This window comes from Balaenoptera acutorostrata, chromosome 19 (assembly GCF_949987535.1).
Source record: "Balaenoptera acutorostrata chromosome 19, mBalAcu1.1, whole genome shotgun sequence".
Taxonomy (NCBI): domain Eukaryota; kingdom Metazoa; phylum Chordata; class Mammalia; order Artiodactyla; family Balaenopteridae; genus Balaenoptera; species Balaenoptera acutorostrata.
The window spans coordinates 4,132,597-4,146,779 of NC_080082.1; the positions used below are offsets into that span (position 1 = coordinate 4,132,597).

A 14,183-nucleotide genomic window follows, 5' to 3' on the forward strand; every position below is an offset into this window, starting at 1 on the left:
ACGGCAGCGGGAGGCGGGGTGCAGGGAGGCAGGTGTAACTCCCCTCCTGCCTACCGACAATTTCCACACGCTCCTCTCTGGTCCTAGAAACACGGGCCCACGGGGAGCATGCCAGCATGTCAGCAAACGGAACAGAGTTTGGAAGCCCCAGAAAACTGGAGGGTGGGGAGGCAGCTGCCCCCAGGAGCAGCTCTCAAGCCCCAGTGACGGCCGAGGGTGCAGAGATGCTCCCGTCACCGGGCCAGCGTGGCCTCCTTGTCACACCCATGGTCGGGGAGGGACGCACGCAGGTGACACTCACTCGCTTCTCCTGGCCAGGGGCCCCTTGGGCTTGGTCTCCAGCCCGAAGAAGCCCTTGACGTTCTCCGTCTTGGCCGACGTGTTCTTTAGCAGCCGCTCGGCGATGTCTTTCTTCTCCGCTAACCAGCTATTGGCCGATTTCAAGTAGGAGTCGATGCTCCCGGCCGGCTTCTCCTTGAACTCGGAGGGGAGCAGGTGTGGTTTACCTGGAGGGAGGGGAAGAGAGCAGGGATGAGAGCCAACTGGAACCACGGAGGCCGGGGCCACCTCCCTCCGCCATCGCCAGACACGGCGGCGGTGGGAAGCAAGAGGCTCAGGAGGCCCATGAGCACACGGAGAGCCGGGGCCCCTGCCCTCTCGGGCGGTCGCTGAGCACCTAGTGTGTACAAGTCAGCCAGGTGCCACCAGGGGCTGCAGAGGAAACAGGGAGGGATCCAGCCCCAGAGAAGCACCAAGTCCAGAGGGCGGGTGAGCAGCGCACACAGGGAGAGTGTAACGTACAAAGTGATGGAGGAAGACACAAGAGTCTCTCCTTGTGGAAGGAGGGGGCGTGCGGACTCCAGACGGCCTGGCTGGCACCTGGGCTGGTCCTGAAACAGGGAGGCCATTGGACGTGGGAGACGGTGAGAGAAGGGCAGCGAGGGAAAAAGAGGTATGTCCCTTCCTAAGGCTGTGCACGGACCGGACCGAGGCCCAGGCACCCCACGGGCCGAGGTGTCCCTCCCCAGATCAAAGGGCTCCACGCTAAGGCAGTCAGAGCAGCTGCTGCAACAGCACAGAGCAGCAGGGAGAGGGTGGGCTGCTGAGGTGAGGAGAGGATGAAGCTGAGCTGCAGAGGTAGGGGAGGCACCACAAGAGCCAACCCACTGGTGCCTGTGCTGCCCTGACCCAGCTCCAGCCCGCAGGCAAGCCCTCAGCAACCCTCTCCTCACGGCGGCCTGAACGAGTGCCAGTGGTCACAGCCCAGGGAGCTTAACACGGGGAGCCCCCCAGCTGCCCCCGGCTGCGATGCACCAGGAGGCCCCAGGGCCACGAGCCCGAAGAGCTCGACCCGCGCTCTGCCCCAGACCCCGGGCTGCTCCACCGCACCCCCGTCCACAGCTGGCCCTGTGTCACATCTGGCCAGAACATGAGACGAGCCCTGCGTCTACCCTGAAATGTCCTGCCCGTGTGTCTACTTTCTCGTGTCCTCCCAGCCAGGACCGTCAGCCTCCTGACCCACGCTGGGGACCGTTCTTCTCCTCCCGTTCTAGGGGTCTCCCTCCTCCTTGTTCCCGCCCTAATATCAGCTCCCTTTGTTTTCTGGATGCCTCACAGCTTTGCCTTAAGAAATCCCCACTTGACGTGGCGTTGGAAGGTGACAGGTCTGCCTTCCACGTAAGCGGTACCCCGGGTCTCACCGATGTGATAGTAGGTGAAGCACATGGTCATGAGGTTCTTTGCAGGCCCGAAGTCGTCCATCTGGTGACACCTGAAATGGAAAGAGGGGTGACTGGCTAACGGATCCTTCCACCGGATTCTCTCTGCACGTTCCTGAGACAAGACTAGCATGCTTCACAGACACCTCTAAACTAGCACCTCACTCCCCAGACACTCCAGAGGAGAAGCCACAGAAAGAACTCCCCTGGGTCCAGGCACCTGGCCTGGGAGCGGGTCTGATTTGGGGCACTAAGGCGCTCACCATCCATCAGCCTGGCCTCTTTCACTTTCAAGGTGGAATAGCCAGGGCCCCACCCCAAGGAGCAGACCCGGAACTGGAGGTCGGGCCTCAGGTCTCAGGCTTAAACCGCTGGCCCCCTCCAACCCCTACTTCTCAGGAATGAGCAGTGACTTAGATGATACCCCCCAGATGTGGGCAGCAGCAGAGTCACCTGGCAGGGGGGACGGGGGTGGGGGCGCGTGAAGATGTGGATTGCTGGGCCCACCCCGGAGCCTCTGGGTCAGCAGGTCTGGGGCAGGGCCTGAGAATGTGCATTTCTAACAAACTGCCTTGGGAAGCTGATGTTCTGAGGCTCCTGGCCCAGGGACGGCACTCTGAGAATGACTGGGAACATGAATACCTACGTACCCTACACCACTTGCTGAAAATCAAATTAAAGTATTACGCGCCAGAACCTTTGCTATGCTAAAAGATGTCCTACAAATAGAAAGGATTATATTAATACTTACTATATTATATCACACTTACTATATTGAGAGTATGAGATATACATGGATCCATTCAATTTAGCAAATAAAAAAGGGGGGAAACACTTGAAAAAGAGGGTCTGTCTGCCACTAAGAATTTGTACTGTTACAGTGGCAAAATCTACAGTGCTATCCACCGTGGCACTGTAAATTAGAGAAGAAAATGAGGAGTCAGCTAAATGCCCATCAACAGGGCAGGAGCCGAATTAATTATGGTACCTTCGTACGTTCATGTATTAGGACACCTCGGAGCTGTTACAGATGCAGCACTGAATGCAAATGCACAGTACTGCCTTTTTAGAAAAAAGATCTATTTGCTGCTATGTGCATTATTAAGAGTGGTATCACTGAGCGATGGACCAAAAGTGAGAGAACGGGGTGTGAAAGAACATCTTCTTTCCCTCTTAGGCTTCCGTGCCTCTCCATCCTGTTCCCTCATGTGCTTTCCTTTCCTGTTTAGTTTTTCACCTTGGACTAGTGTTACTTAAAGAAAGAAAACCAACAGAAATTATCTAGACGGTGGGATAAGGGCCATTTTTGTTTATCTTTTTAACATAAAAATAATCTAAAAAACTAAATTTCTGTAAGTTCTTTTTTTTTTGGTAACCATATAAAAAAATATACGCTCACAGACAAAGTAATGAAAAGATTCTGTGCTTTGGCAGGGTTGGAACTTGAGGTTAACTACCCCCCCGCCTACCAGTTTGCTTATTTAAGGAAAAACTGGAAGAAAAATTGAGAATTAGGTAAGCACGTTACCACGTGGACAGGCACCGTCTACACAAAATACAGGTTCCTGAACAATATGGATGCAAATGTCTGGAGGTCAAAGAGTCTTCAGGGCAGGAGGCCACACTGACCCCCCGACCCCCTGGGGCTGCTTTACCGAAGCTCCTGAAGCAAGCGTGGGCCCTTGGCCACCTCAGCGAGGGCCTCTCGTCCCTCCACCCACACTAGCTCCCAGACCCAGATCCCCGCCCCCTACCCCTGGGGAGCACACCCTGAACTTGGGACATTCTGAGCAAGTGCAGGAAAAACAGGGGCTCCTCTCTTTTGGCCATTTTCCTCCAGTACATGCCCCGTGTTCATGGGGGAGAGAGAAAGGTGGGGAGACGCCGAGACAGGGAATTAAGGTCAAGAGAGCAGCTACATTTCTGTTGGGAGAAGAAGGGGAACAGGAAAGGAGGGGTTTTCAGGCCTGGGAGGACACAAGGGACACGGAGAAGAGGCCACAACCTAAGCCAGGGGACCAGGACCTGCTTCAAGGCCACACTGAGGTGAGGGGGGAAAGCGGGCTCAACCGAAGGTCAGATCAGGGTCAGAGCTCCCCTCCCTGTCCCACGCACTTCCCTCACCCCCATGATCCCCCAGGCAGACACGGCCGCTCCGGATCACACTGTGGAGGGCGCGTCCGGCTCTGATGCACGTCAGGATGTAGGAAGAGGGTCAGGAGTCCTAGAGCCGTGGGCCTCAGGAGGAGGAGCCCCTCAAGGCAGGTGGCCGGCCCCCCCGGCCACACGGAGGTGGGGGGCCCTTCTCCCCAGCCCACGCTGTCCTCCGTGATAAAAGGCCCCAGGGGCGCCTCATGAGAACTCAGGGCAGCGATGCCATCCAACCATCTCACTAGTGGGCGGTGACCCGGTTTGGAGCACTTCACCACGGGAAATCCAGAGAACCCCAGACCTCAGCCGGAGGAGGGTGGGGCCGCTGTGTAATCACAGCCTGTCCCGGGACCCGCAGGAAGAGACTGACGGTCCCCTGATCGCTGCTGGCAGATGGGGACCGCTCACTCCCCGCCCCCGTGAGATGCTGGTCACAACTGCCGCCACGGGGAGGGTGGGAGGGGGAGCAAATTCTCACAACTGGGGTCTCCCAGGTGGGGAGGGAGGGAGGACGAGAGGTCAGGGCGGAGGTCAGGGTGGAGGCGCTAAGGCGCAGCGTCACTTACTCAAATAGGACCACCGCGAAGGACTGCACCAGGCGGTAGAAGGTGGCCTCCGAGACGCACTTGGAGTTGCAGCGCTGTCCGGGAAGAGAGCAGCCGCGTCAGGCGGCCGCTGGCGGAGGTGCACCCAGCGCAGAGGGGCTGCGTGCTCTCCCCGCCCAGCATCTCTGAACACAGCTGGGGCACGAGCCCAGGACAGGCCCTGCTCCCCAGAAACCGGGACCCAGCAGAGGGCTGCCCCCCGCTCCCCCGACCATCACTCGGGTGTTTCCTGCGTCTCCTTGTGAGATTTTTAAAACCAGGAACTTCGCGCACTCACCCACGTGTGGGAAAGTACAGAGGGATGGGACCGCAAGATGACAACGCTGGCTGTTTCCTGGGTGGGTGATGTATGGGCAGTTTCTCTGTTTTTGCTTATCTGTATTTTCTAGTTTTTCTCGGAAGAATAAATTATTTGTGACAAAAAATACTTTAAAAACGAAAAACTTAATCCACTTTACAGGAAAAAAATAAAAAGAACCTACTGGCTGTTGATAAAACTTACTGTTTATCTGAGCTTACATACATGGCTGTCACTCTCTTGAATATTTTATCTTTACAAAAAATGGAATATTGTAGGTTATTTAATAAAAACATGTGTGGACATAGCCCATGTGCTTGTCTTTAAAAAAACGAACTTTTCTGGAATTTCATGAGGTTGACAGCCCAGCACTCCTTTCTAGTGGGGCATCTTCCACTATTCGAATTAGACTTTATAATATCTCTAGACGAGCTTTACGCTTTTGTCTGTGGGATCATTTTCCTCATCTCCCTTCTCCAGAGCGGGTGGGCTGCCCCACGCCACAGCCCGGCATCACCCCTCTTACCTGGGCGCTCACGTACCGGGCAAACCACTCCCGGCCTTTGCCGTTCTCACTGCTGCAGTACTCTCCGAACTTGGCTTTCTCTTCCTGGCCCAAGTCCTCCCTGGAAAAGAGGGCAAAGGGAAAAGACAGGAAAGCTTTAATCCTCTGCAACAAAAGTGGCCACAGTAGGGAAAGAGGAAGGAGAGGAACTCGTAAGTGCAGTCGGCCCTCGGCATCCGCACCACGGAACCCCGACGGTAACTCGCCCCCGCCAAGTGCAGACGCTCATCTCAGCCTCCGGGCAGCCCCGAGAGGAGACAGTATGAGGATGAGGACGAGATGTTTCCAGGATGAGGAGCCTGGCTCGGAGGATCACACACAGCTGGGGAGTGGCAGGTGGGAGCCCCATCCAGACCTCCTGGCTCCAAAGCCCACGTGCATTCCCCCGACCTCCTGCCTCAGCGAGGTCGGGTACTCACAAGGGTTCCTTAACTCTCCGAGGGCTTGCTTCTCCAGCTCATCCAACTGCCCCCCATCTCTGGTGCTGAGGTCAGTGTGGAGCCAACGACTGGATCCAAGAATTCCTAACGTGCTCAGTCTCAGCAGGACCCACTGAGGCCAAGAAACACGAGAGGTCTGACGCCACCTCCAGCCATTGGAAGGAGGGCATGGTGGCTTATTCCTCTGCACTTTTTTTTTTTAAATTAATTAATTAATTAATTTATTTATTTATGGCTGTGTTGGGTCTTTATTTCTGTGCAAGGGCTTTCTCTAGTTGCGGCGAGCGGGGGCCACTCTTCATCGCGGTGCGCGGGCCTCTCACTGTCGCGGCCTCTCCCGTTGCGGAGCACAGGCTCCAGACGCGCAGGCTCAGTAGTTGTGGCTCACGGGCCTAGTTGCTCCGCGGCATGTGGGATCTTCCCAGACCAGGGCTCGAACCCGTGTCCCCTGCATTGGCAGGCGGATTCTCAACCACTGTGCCACCAGGGAAGCCCACTCCTCTGCACTTCTGAAGAGCCAGTCTGCTCTCTGACTCTCCATGGCTCTGTGTGAGGCGTGAAGGTCGGGGGACCCCAGGCCTGGGGGTCACCCCCGCCAGGGTGGACAAAATGCTCACCTGATCTCAAACCACTTCCCATCATCTTCTTGGGGGGGCCAGTACTCTACCCCAAATGTAATGACTAAAAGGGGGAAGCAGAATGCTGAAGATCCACTGGCTTCTGCAATTTCATTTATTTAAGGTTTTATAGAAAACATCTTGGGGCTTCCCTGGGGGCACAGTGGTTGAGAATCCGCCTGCCAATGCAGAGGACACGGGTTCAAGCCCTGGCCTGGGAAGATCCCACATGCCACGGAGCAACTAAGCCCGTGTGCCACAACTACGGAGCCTGCCCTCTACAGTCCGTGAGCCACAACTACTGAGCCCACATGCCACAACTACTGAGCCCACGTGCCACAACTACTGAAGCCCACAGGCTCTAGGGTCCATGTGCCACAACTACTGAGCCCATGTGCTGCAACTACGGAAGCCCACGCGCCTACAGCCCGTGCTCCACAACGAGAGAAGCCACTGCAATGAGAAGCCCGCGCACTGCAACGAAGAGTAGCCCCCACTCTCTGCAACTAGAGAAAGCCCGTGCACAGCAACGAACACCCAACACAGCCAAAAATAAATAAATAAAATAAATAAATTTATAAAAAAAAAAAGAAAAGAAAACATCTTGGTCTCATTTATCCCAAACACCGACACCAGATGAAATGTGAGAATTTGCCAGGCGTTTGCAGGGAGTTTTGGAATGCTCTTAAAGATGCACCTGACTCAGCTGTCCACGTTCCATGTTGCCGACTGCCTGTCACAAATCTAGACTGGCCTTCCTGGCAAATTAGTGAGCTTCTGGGCTTTCTCCCCTTTTCATTAACTGGGTGTACTCAGAGACAGCTGACTAATTTCAGTGTCAGTCAAACAAAATGAGTAGGAAGCCACATCTACTGCTCTCCCAGAATGCATTCAAAATCAAACATAAAAGCACTCTGGGGACAGTCAAATATTAGGATCCTGGAACTCTTCCCCCTCCTAACTGCAGAGAAAACTGAGGCACACCTGGAAAAGGTGGAAATCAACCTTGCCAGTTAACAAACGAGGGGCCTAAATCTCAGCAGGAAAGAACACCCTCGGTGCGTGGCGTCAACAGGCAGAAATTCTTCTTACGCTTTAGCGAAATTGGAAAAGGGTCCCTTCAGCCAGAGCTCTGCGGGCCGCAATGCGTGCACGCCTAGAGGCCTCGTTGAAATGCAGATTCTGACTCAGTGGGTCAGGTGGGGCCCACGACTCTGCATTTCTCACCACCCCCACCCCCCTCCCTGCAATGCTGAGGGTCCCAGAGATGATCTGAGGAGCAGGACCTCCAGCATTTCGCGCAATGCTGTGAACGATGCAAGACCGGCCGTCAGGACCTGAGGCCTGAACTGAGTTTGCGGTGTGTCTCCCTTTCCGCCGCTGAGACGGCAACAGCCGTGAATCAGACAAACTCCCGGCTCCTCGGCCTCCACGCTCACTCCAGGCCCCACTTCTGCTACAACTGTCACTGCTCCTTGTTCGCACTGTCAAGAACCACCAACGCGAGGCCAGAAAGAGGTGCAAGGGTGGGTCCCCATCCTAGCAGCTGCTTAAGGCTCAGCTGCCCGAGAGCGTCCCAAGGGCTGCGGGTAACTGAAACCTCCTGGCCTTGTACTGCCCTTAATTCACTGCCAGCTAATAACCACCTCTGAAGGCGTGCCGATGGGGCTCACCCGAGGTGCCGCGGAAGCAAAGCCAGGGCCCTGAGTGGAGGGAAGGAGTGGCGGAAGCTCCCCAAGGGGGTCTACGTGCACTGGGGTGGGGCGGAGACCGCGAGGGGGCCAGCAGCTGGCGAGGCCTGGAGCCCTGGCCCGTGGCGCCCTGCGAGGGGCTCACCCTCCGGAGAAGATCTTCTCCACGTAGCTGCGCAGGAACTCCCGGAGTTCCGGCAGCTCCTCATCCTTGGCCGAGTCGGTACTCTGGTTGGAGGAGAAGGACTCGCTGGAGGAGGAGCGGCGGTATTGGCCCCAGGACGGGCGCGAGGGCGACTCTCCCGTGTCGTTCTCGCTGTCTGCCGACTCCGTGGTCTCGCTCTCCGACGCGCCCTCGCCCGGGGAGCTGTCCCCGCCCTGCAGCTTTGGCGGCAGCACCTCCAGGGGCGAGGAGGCGGATGGCTTGGCCCCAGCCCCAAAGTCAATCAGCGGGCCCACGGGGACCTCAGGGGCCTCCATGGCTCGGGGGCGTGGGGGGCACTGCCGGCAAGGATGCCGGGCGGGGGCTGGTGAACGAGGTTCCCAGACGCGTCAGCGGGAGCCTGAGGCCGAGCGCACGCGAGCTGCTTGGGAGCCGCTGGCCACCGGGACTGAGTCCTCTGGGGCGGCCCACGGGGCCCTAAGGCATCTGGAATGGAAGCAGAGACAGGTCATCACCACGAGAGCTTCTCTTCTTATAAGGGGAATGAAGTAGGGCACGAATGCCCTGTAAGAGGCTCCAAACTTCCAGAATTTGGACCACCTGTCTGCTGATGTCATCTTCCTACTGCCCACTTACTGTTAAACACCTGCTATATGGTGGGCGAACAATGAACAAACACACACCATCCGTCAGGATTTCTCCAAACTAAGCAAGGAGACCTCCAGGGGGGGCTGCACCTCCTGGCCCTCTCCCGGCTCCGGCGGAGCAGACGGAGGCCAGTCAGAACAGCAATCACCGCAGACGGCCGTCTGCCGCCCACTCTTGCGGGGTCACGAACCACTGAAGACGGTGTCGTCAGGCACATGCTAAGCGCACGGGTCTCCAAGGCCCACGTCTCTTCCTTCCCGGGTTCCTTTCTTAGCATTTTCCCACTCAAGACCCAGCACCTTCCTGGCTGTTGGATATATGTCCCCTCTCATCAGCCCCCTAAACCCTCCCATGGTTTCTTTCTTTTCTTTTCTTTTTTAAGCACCTCGCCAGACAAAAGATCTGCTGGCACATTTGTAAAAATGATTTTCATTGTTTTTTGGCCGCACCGCGCAGCATGCGGGATCTTGGTTCCCCAGGCAGGGACTGAACCCGCGGCCCCTGCAGTGGAAGCGCGGAGTCTTAACCACTGGACAGCCAGGGAAGTCCCTCCCTCTGATGGTTTCTACGCGGCACTTGCCGTTGGACCCACCTCCTCCTCCCTGCCCCCTCCCTGCGCTACGGCCACCCTGGGCAATGGCACCCACCTCTGGTGTCTGTTCCTCTGCCCCTTAAGCTGGATGAGTCCTCTCCCTTCTCCCCCATCTTCCTCCCTCAGCCCCAGCCGGAGTTCCATTCATCCCTCGAGGCTCGGCTTAGTGCTACCTCTTCTGAGAAGCTTCCCTCAAACCCTGTGCAAACTATTTACTGATTCCTGTGTGGCCCCACTGGCATTCTACTTACACTCATTTCTAAGTCTGCTTGTTTGATAGGTAGATGTGGGTATTTCCGTTTATCCCACTGAAGTACAGTCCCCTGAGGGGTGGACCATGCCTCAGCCACCTTTGCAGCAACGCGAGTGCCCGGCACAGAGTCCTAACTAAGTGTCCACTGTACGTTTGCTGAATGGATGACCAGACCTGTCCGTGAACACGCTCTAAGAGTCGGGAAGTCGACGGTGTAGGCAGAGCTGGGATTAGGATCTTCGCTTCGAAACCAGTCTCCTGCTGGTCAGTTCAGGGGTCGCCTGCCAGTTCTGGGGCTCGCTCCCCCATGACGAGGGGCAGACGGCTAAGCAGTAAGTCAAAGCCCTCCTGATATAAGAGCCCAACTTGATCCTGGCACTGCCCCTATCCTCCACCTCTACAGACCCCAAATATCTAGGACAACACCTGGCAGACAGGTGGCTGCCGATACAGTGAAACGAATGCATCTTCTGAGGGTAATTCAATATCAAAGCTGCATTCACTGCCTGTTAAGAGCTTAATGCTCACGAATCGATTGTGGGCTCCTCCAAATTCCCCAGCCCGGGATATTTTTAGATGCCCTGAGTCAGAAGGATGGAATGGCTAGCTCCGTGTCACTGGAGTGGCAACGGCCCCCCTTCGGAGAGTCCTACAAAGCCTGCCTTGGTCCAAAACAGAGACGCATACACCTCAGCTCAAAAGAACTTTCTGGGCCAGGAGAGCAATAGGGAGTCTTCGGAGCTCAGGTGGCAACACAGACTACGGAGTCGTGGGCCAGGGCCAGGGCAGCCCTGGCCCCTTCTCGCCAGCAGGGCCGGTGAGCTGTGGCCTCTGCTCTCTGGGCCAGAGTCCCCATCAGACACTGAGGTCAGGTTAGATCTCTAAGGTCCTTCTGGCAACCACACTGACAGACTCTCCAAAGAACAGAAAATCACACCTATAATGACTCACCGGATATTAAAAATGGAAAATCACACACTAGGAAAATGTTTGCAGCCACTATGATAGGAAAATTGAGTTAATCATATCTGTGTGATAAATTCACCCAAATCCAGCTAAAAATCTATATTCTAATAGATACACAAACTACTCAAATAGGCGTGGCACACAAGAGGAAATATTATTATTAAGTGCTTAGACAATTCTTCAACCCATACTAATAACCACACATATAGATAGGCAAATCAAAACAATTAGGTACCAGCTTCTACTACAAAAGAAGCAAAAATTTGAAAATTATAACCCAAAAGCAGATGAGATTAAGATAAAACTAATATTCTCAAACAATCCCGGCAATAGGGATAAGTAAGACTTTAGAAAGCAATTTCTATAATTCTTATTTTTCTCTCCTCTGATCCAGGAATTCAAATGCTTGGAATTTCTTCTGAGAAAATAATTCTAAACAGTCAAAAACAGTTATGTGGAGAAAAATGCTCCCTACAACATTATTTATAGTCCTGAAAAATAGGGGAAAAAAAATCTAAATATAGTAAAGTGGCAAATATATTCTAACAACTTGATGTAATGGTAATCAGTGTATGATGCAATTCGAAAAATGCTCACTTTATAGTTAGGTAAACAAATATTCCACAATCAACAAATATTTACTGAATCCTATTGCATGCCAACCTCTTGTTCTGGGTGCTGGAAATACTGAAGTAAATGAATTTTAATTGTACTATAATTACAATCACGTATACATATGAAAAAGGACTGAAAAAGAAGATAGAAATGTATTATAGTGCTGGCACCGAGGTAACCTCCCCTTTTTATTTTATTATCATTAACAGTGGAGTTTACAATCAATAAAAATTCAGAGGAAAAGGAAACAAGTTACTGTATCTTGCAACATTTCAGGTGGTTGGTCTGAAGGGCGGCATCTATTTACCAAAGCAGAACTTGACAGCACAGGAGGGGCGAGATCAGACCCAATTGTTACGGCTATTTCTGGTCCGGCCCAAGGCGCTCTCCCAGCGCCTTTCTAGCTTGGAAATTCGGGGAGTGCATGAGTCATCCTTTCCCAGAAGCCTCCTCTGTGGGCTCAGGAAGGAGCGGACAAGGTGAGGGGCCTGGCCCTGCAGCAGAGGAAGCAAAAGTGACGGGGGGCCCAGTCCTGGGCGCCGTGTGGGCAGCGTGGGCTGCAGGGTGAGGGTCCCTCTGCCCGGGATCTCATCTCTCAGCCAAGCTTTTGCTCCCGGAGCTGAGATGCACGTGAAGCGGCCAATTATGCTAAGGGCCTTGGAAGTGACCCCACCCTCTTCCTCCAGGAAGGAAACATAATGACGGGCCTCTGTCCAGGACAAGGTGACGGTCACTCTCAACACACCAGGATCACACACCTCACTCGACCACCTGTGCTCTCCCAGCTGCAGAACACAGAGGAAGTGGGCCCAGTGGGGACTGACTGCACTGTCCCCGAGTAGGGCCAGCCAGGGGCTGCCACTCAGGATCGTGGGCCCAGTGGGATCAGACCTAAAGAGCTTTCTATAAAAGTGCTGAAATCCGCTTCATGAAATCTTCCAACTCTTCAACACTGGCAAATAATTTAAATTTATTTCAAAACACATCATGGACCAAAGAGAACATGTCTGCGGATTGCACTCAATCCCTCTGCTTTGTCCTGCGTACAAGGAGGTCCCCAGACCCACTGCAGGGCCCACAGGCTCTGAGACTCAGGGTTTTAAATCACAGTGCAATCTCTGCAAACAGACAGCGTGGATATTAAAAATGCTTTCTACAGACTTGCACCCAAACTCACCTTCCTGCAACCGCACCTTTACAATTCACCTCTTAGGCCCTACGGCAGAAGCTTCTCCCAATCAAATTAGGCTAAAATTCTAAGTCAGCCCATGGCTCTGAGCGCTGAGCGGGGGCTTCTTCGGACTGGGGGTCAGGGAGGTGGATATCTGAGCTGAGATGCAGGGGGGGCCGGGCCAGCCGAGAAGGCTCGAGAAGGCTTGTCTTCTGAGCAGAGGACAGGGGTCTGGGTGGAGGAACAGCCCACACAGAGGCCCTCGGCAGCCATGACTTTGGAAAGTTCAGGCACTGGGAAGGCTGAGGAGGGAGGAGGTTGGCAAGCGGGGCCAGGTGAGACACTAGGAGCCTCGACTGGGTTCTCAGGGTGATGGGCAGGCAGCCGTGGCAGCAGTTTGGAGAAGAGAACGAGCGCAAGGGGGCCAGGGGAGGTGGTCCCGGCGGGCGCATTCGGGGGGAGGTTTCCTGACCTCCTGCCCCGCCTCCCGCCCACATCCCCCCACCACGTGGCCGCAGCTGCAGGAACTCGGAAGGAGATTGCCTTCCGTGGCTGCTGCGCCACGTCCCCAGGGGCTTTGCTCAAACCCTGATTTCCCCAGCACCCGGGGCGCCCAGGGTGAGCCCCCTCCAGCAGGCTGACCTTGGGCAATCACACAGGTTCCCGGCGCCGGGGGAGACTCCGGAACCTTCTGGAACTCTGCCTCTGCCATCCGTCTCAGGCAGCTCCCTCTCCTTTACTGTCCCAGAGCCACCAGACGTGCTGCTCCTCCCACCAAAAGAAGAGACGGCAAGCCTCCATGGACCAGCACACACAACACGCTGGCTCACGCCCCCTCCATCCCACCCTCCCCTCCTCTCACAGCATCAGAGAATCGAGGCTGGGGTGGGGAAGCAGGAGGCCCCCCGCACACAGCTAGGAAGTGACGGGGCCCAGAGTCCAAACTCAGGTCAACGCCGAGCCCAGGCTCTCAAGTCACCACGTGGGCCCTGCAGCAGCCTCTCTGATGCTCTCCTGCGGGTCCACCTCCAGAAGCGGAGCTGAGGGTCAGAGGCCTGCACAGCAGTGAGGCTCTGCTGGGGCTGCCGAATCGCCTTCCCCAGTCTGTGCTGTGCGCTAGAACAGGGATCCCCAACCCCCCGGCCATGGACCGGTACCGGTCCGCGGCCTGTTAGGAACCGGGCCGCACAGCAGGAGGTGAGCGGCGGGCAGGCGAGCGAAGCTTCCTCTGCGGCTCCCCATCGCTCGCGTTACCGCCTGAACCATCGCCCCCGCCCCCGCCGCCCGTGGAAAAATGGTCTTCCACGAAACCGGTCCCTGGTGCCAAAAAGGCTGGGGAGCGCTGGCCTAGAAGGCAAGCCCGGGCCACGCCCAACAAACACCTTCCCTGCCACTGGAGCCGAGAACCTGATGTAGGACCTCACACACATCCGTTAGATGGATTCTCCCCAGCACTCAGTCAAGCTTGTGGAGATTATTTTGTTTTCTTTTCCCTTTATCGTAAGCGTATCGTTAGAGAAAGATTTGGAAATAGAAGAGGGAGAAAAAGCTCCTGGTCCCACCAGGCCGACAAAATCCCATCTCCATTCTCGTGGATGCCCTTCTGGTCTTGGTCAAAAGGCAAACTCTTTTTTTTTTTTTTTTTTACCATTTCAACAGCGAGAGACATTCGGATGTTTGTTTGGCACCT

The 14,183-nt window shown here is 55.2% G+C and overlaps 1 protein-coding gene across 3 annotated transcripts in view; it reads right to left on the reverse strand.

Moving 5' to 3' along the window:
* The window catches only part of KIAA0513 (KIAA0513 ortholog), a 55,957-nt gene that overhangs the window by 8,623 nt on the left and 33,151 nt on the right, over window positions 1-14,183 (reverse strand). For all 3 annotated transcript variants that reach the window (XM_057534373.1, XM_057534371.1, XM_057534372.1), the window contains 5 exons: window positions 8,231-8,734; window positions 5,299-5,398; window positions 4,436-4,509; window positions 1,701-1,771; window positions 302-506 (listed from right to left, as the gene is read on the reverse strand). In XM_057534373.1, the coding sequence (XP_057390356.1) occupies window positions 302-506; window positions 1,701-1,771; window positions 4,436-4,509; window positions 5,299-5,398; window positions 8,231-8,565 (785 nt within the window). In that variant the 5' untranslated portion in view covers window positions 8,566-8,734. The remainder of the gene's footprint in view (window positions 1-301; window positions 507-1,700; window positions 1,772-4,435; window positions 4,510-5,298; window positions 5,399-8,230; window positions 8,735-14,183) is intronic.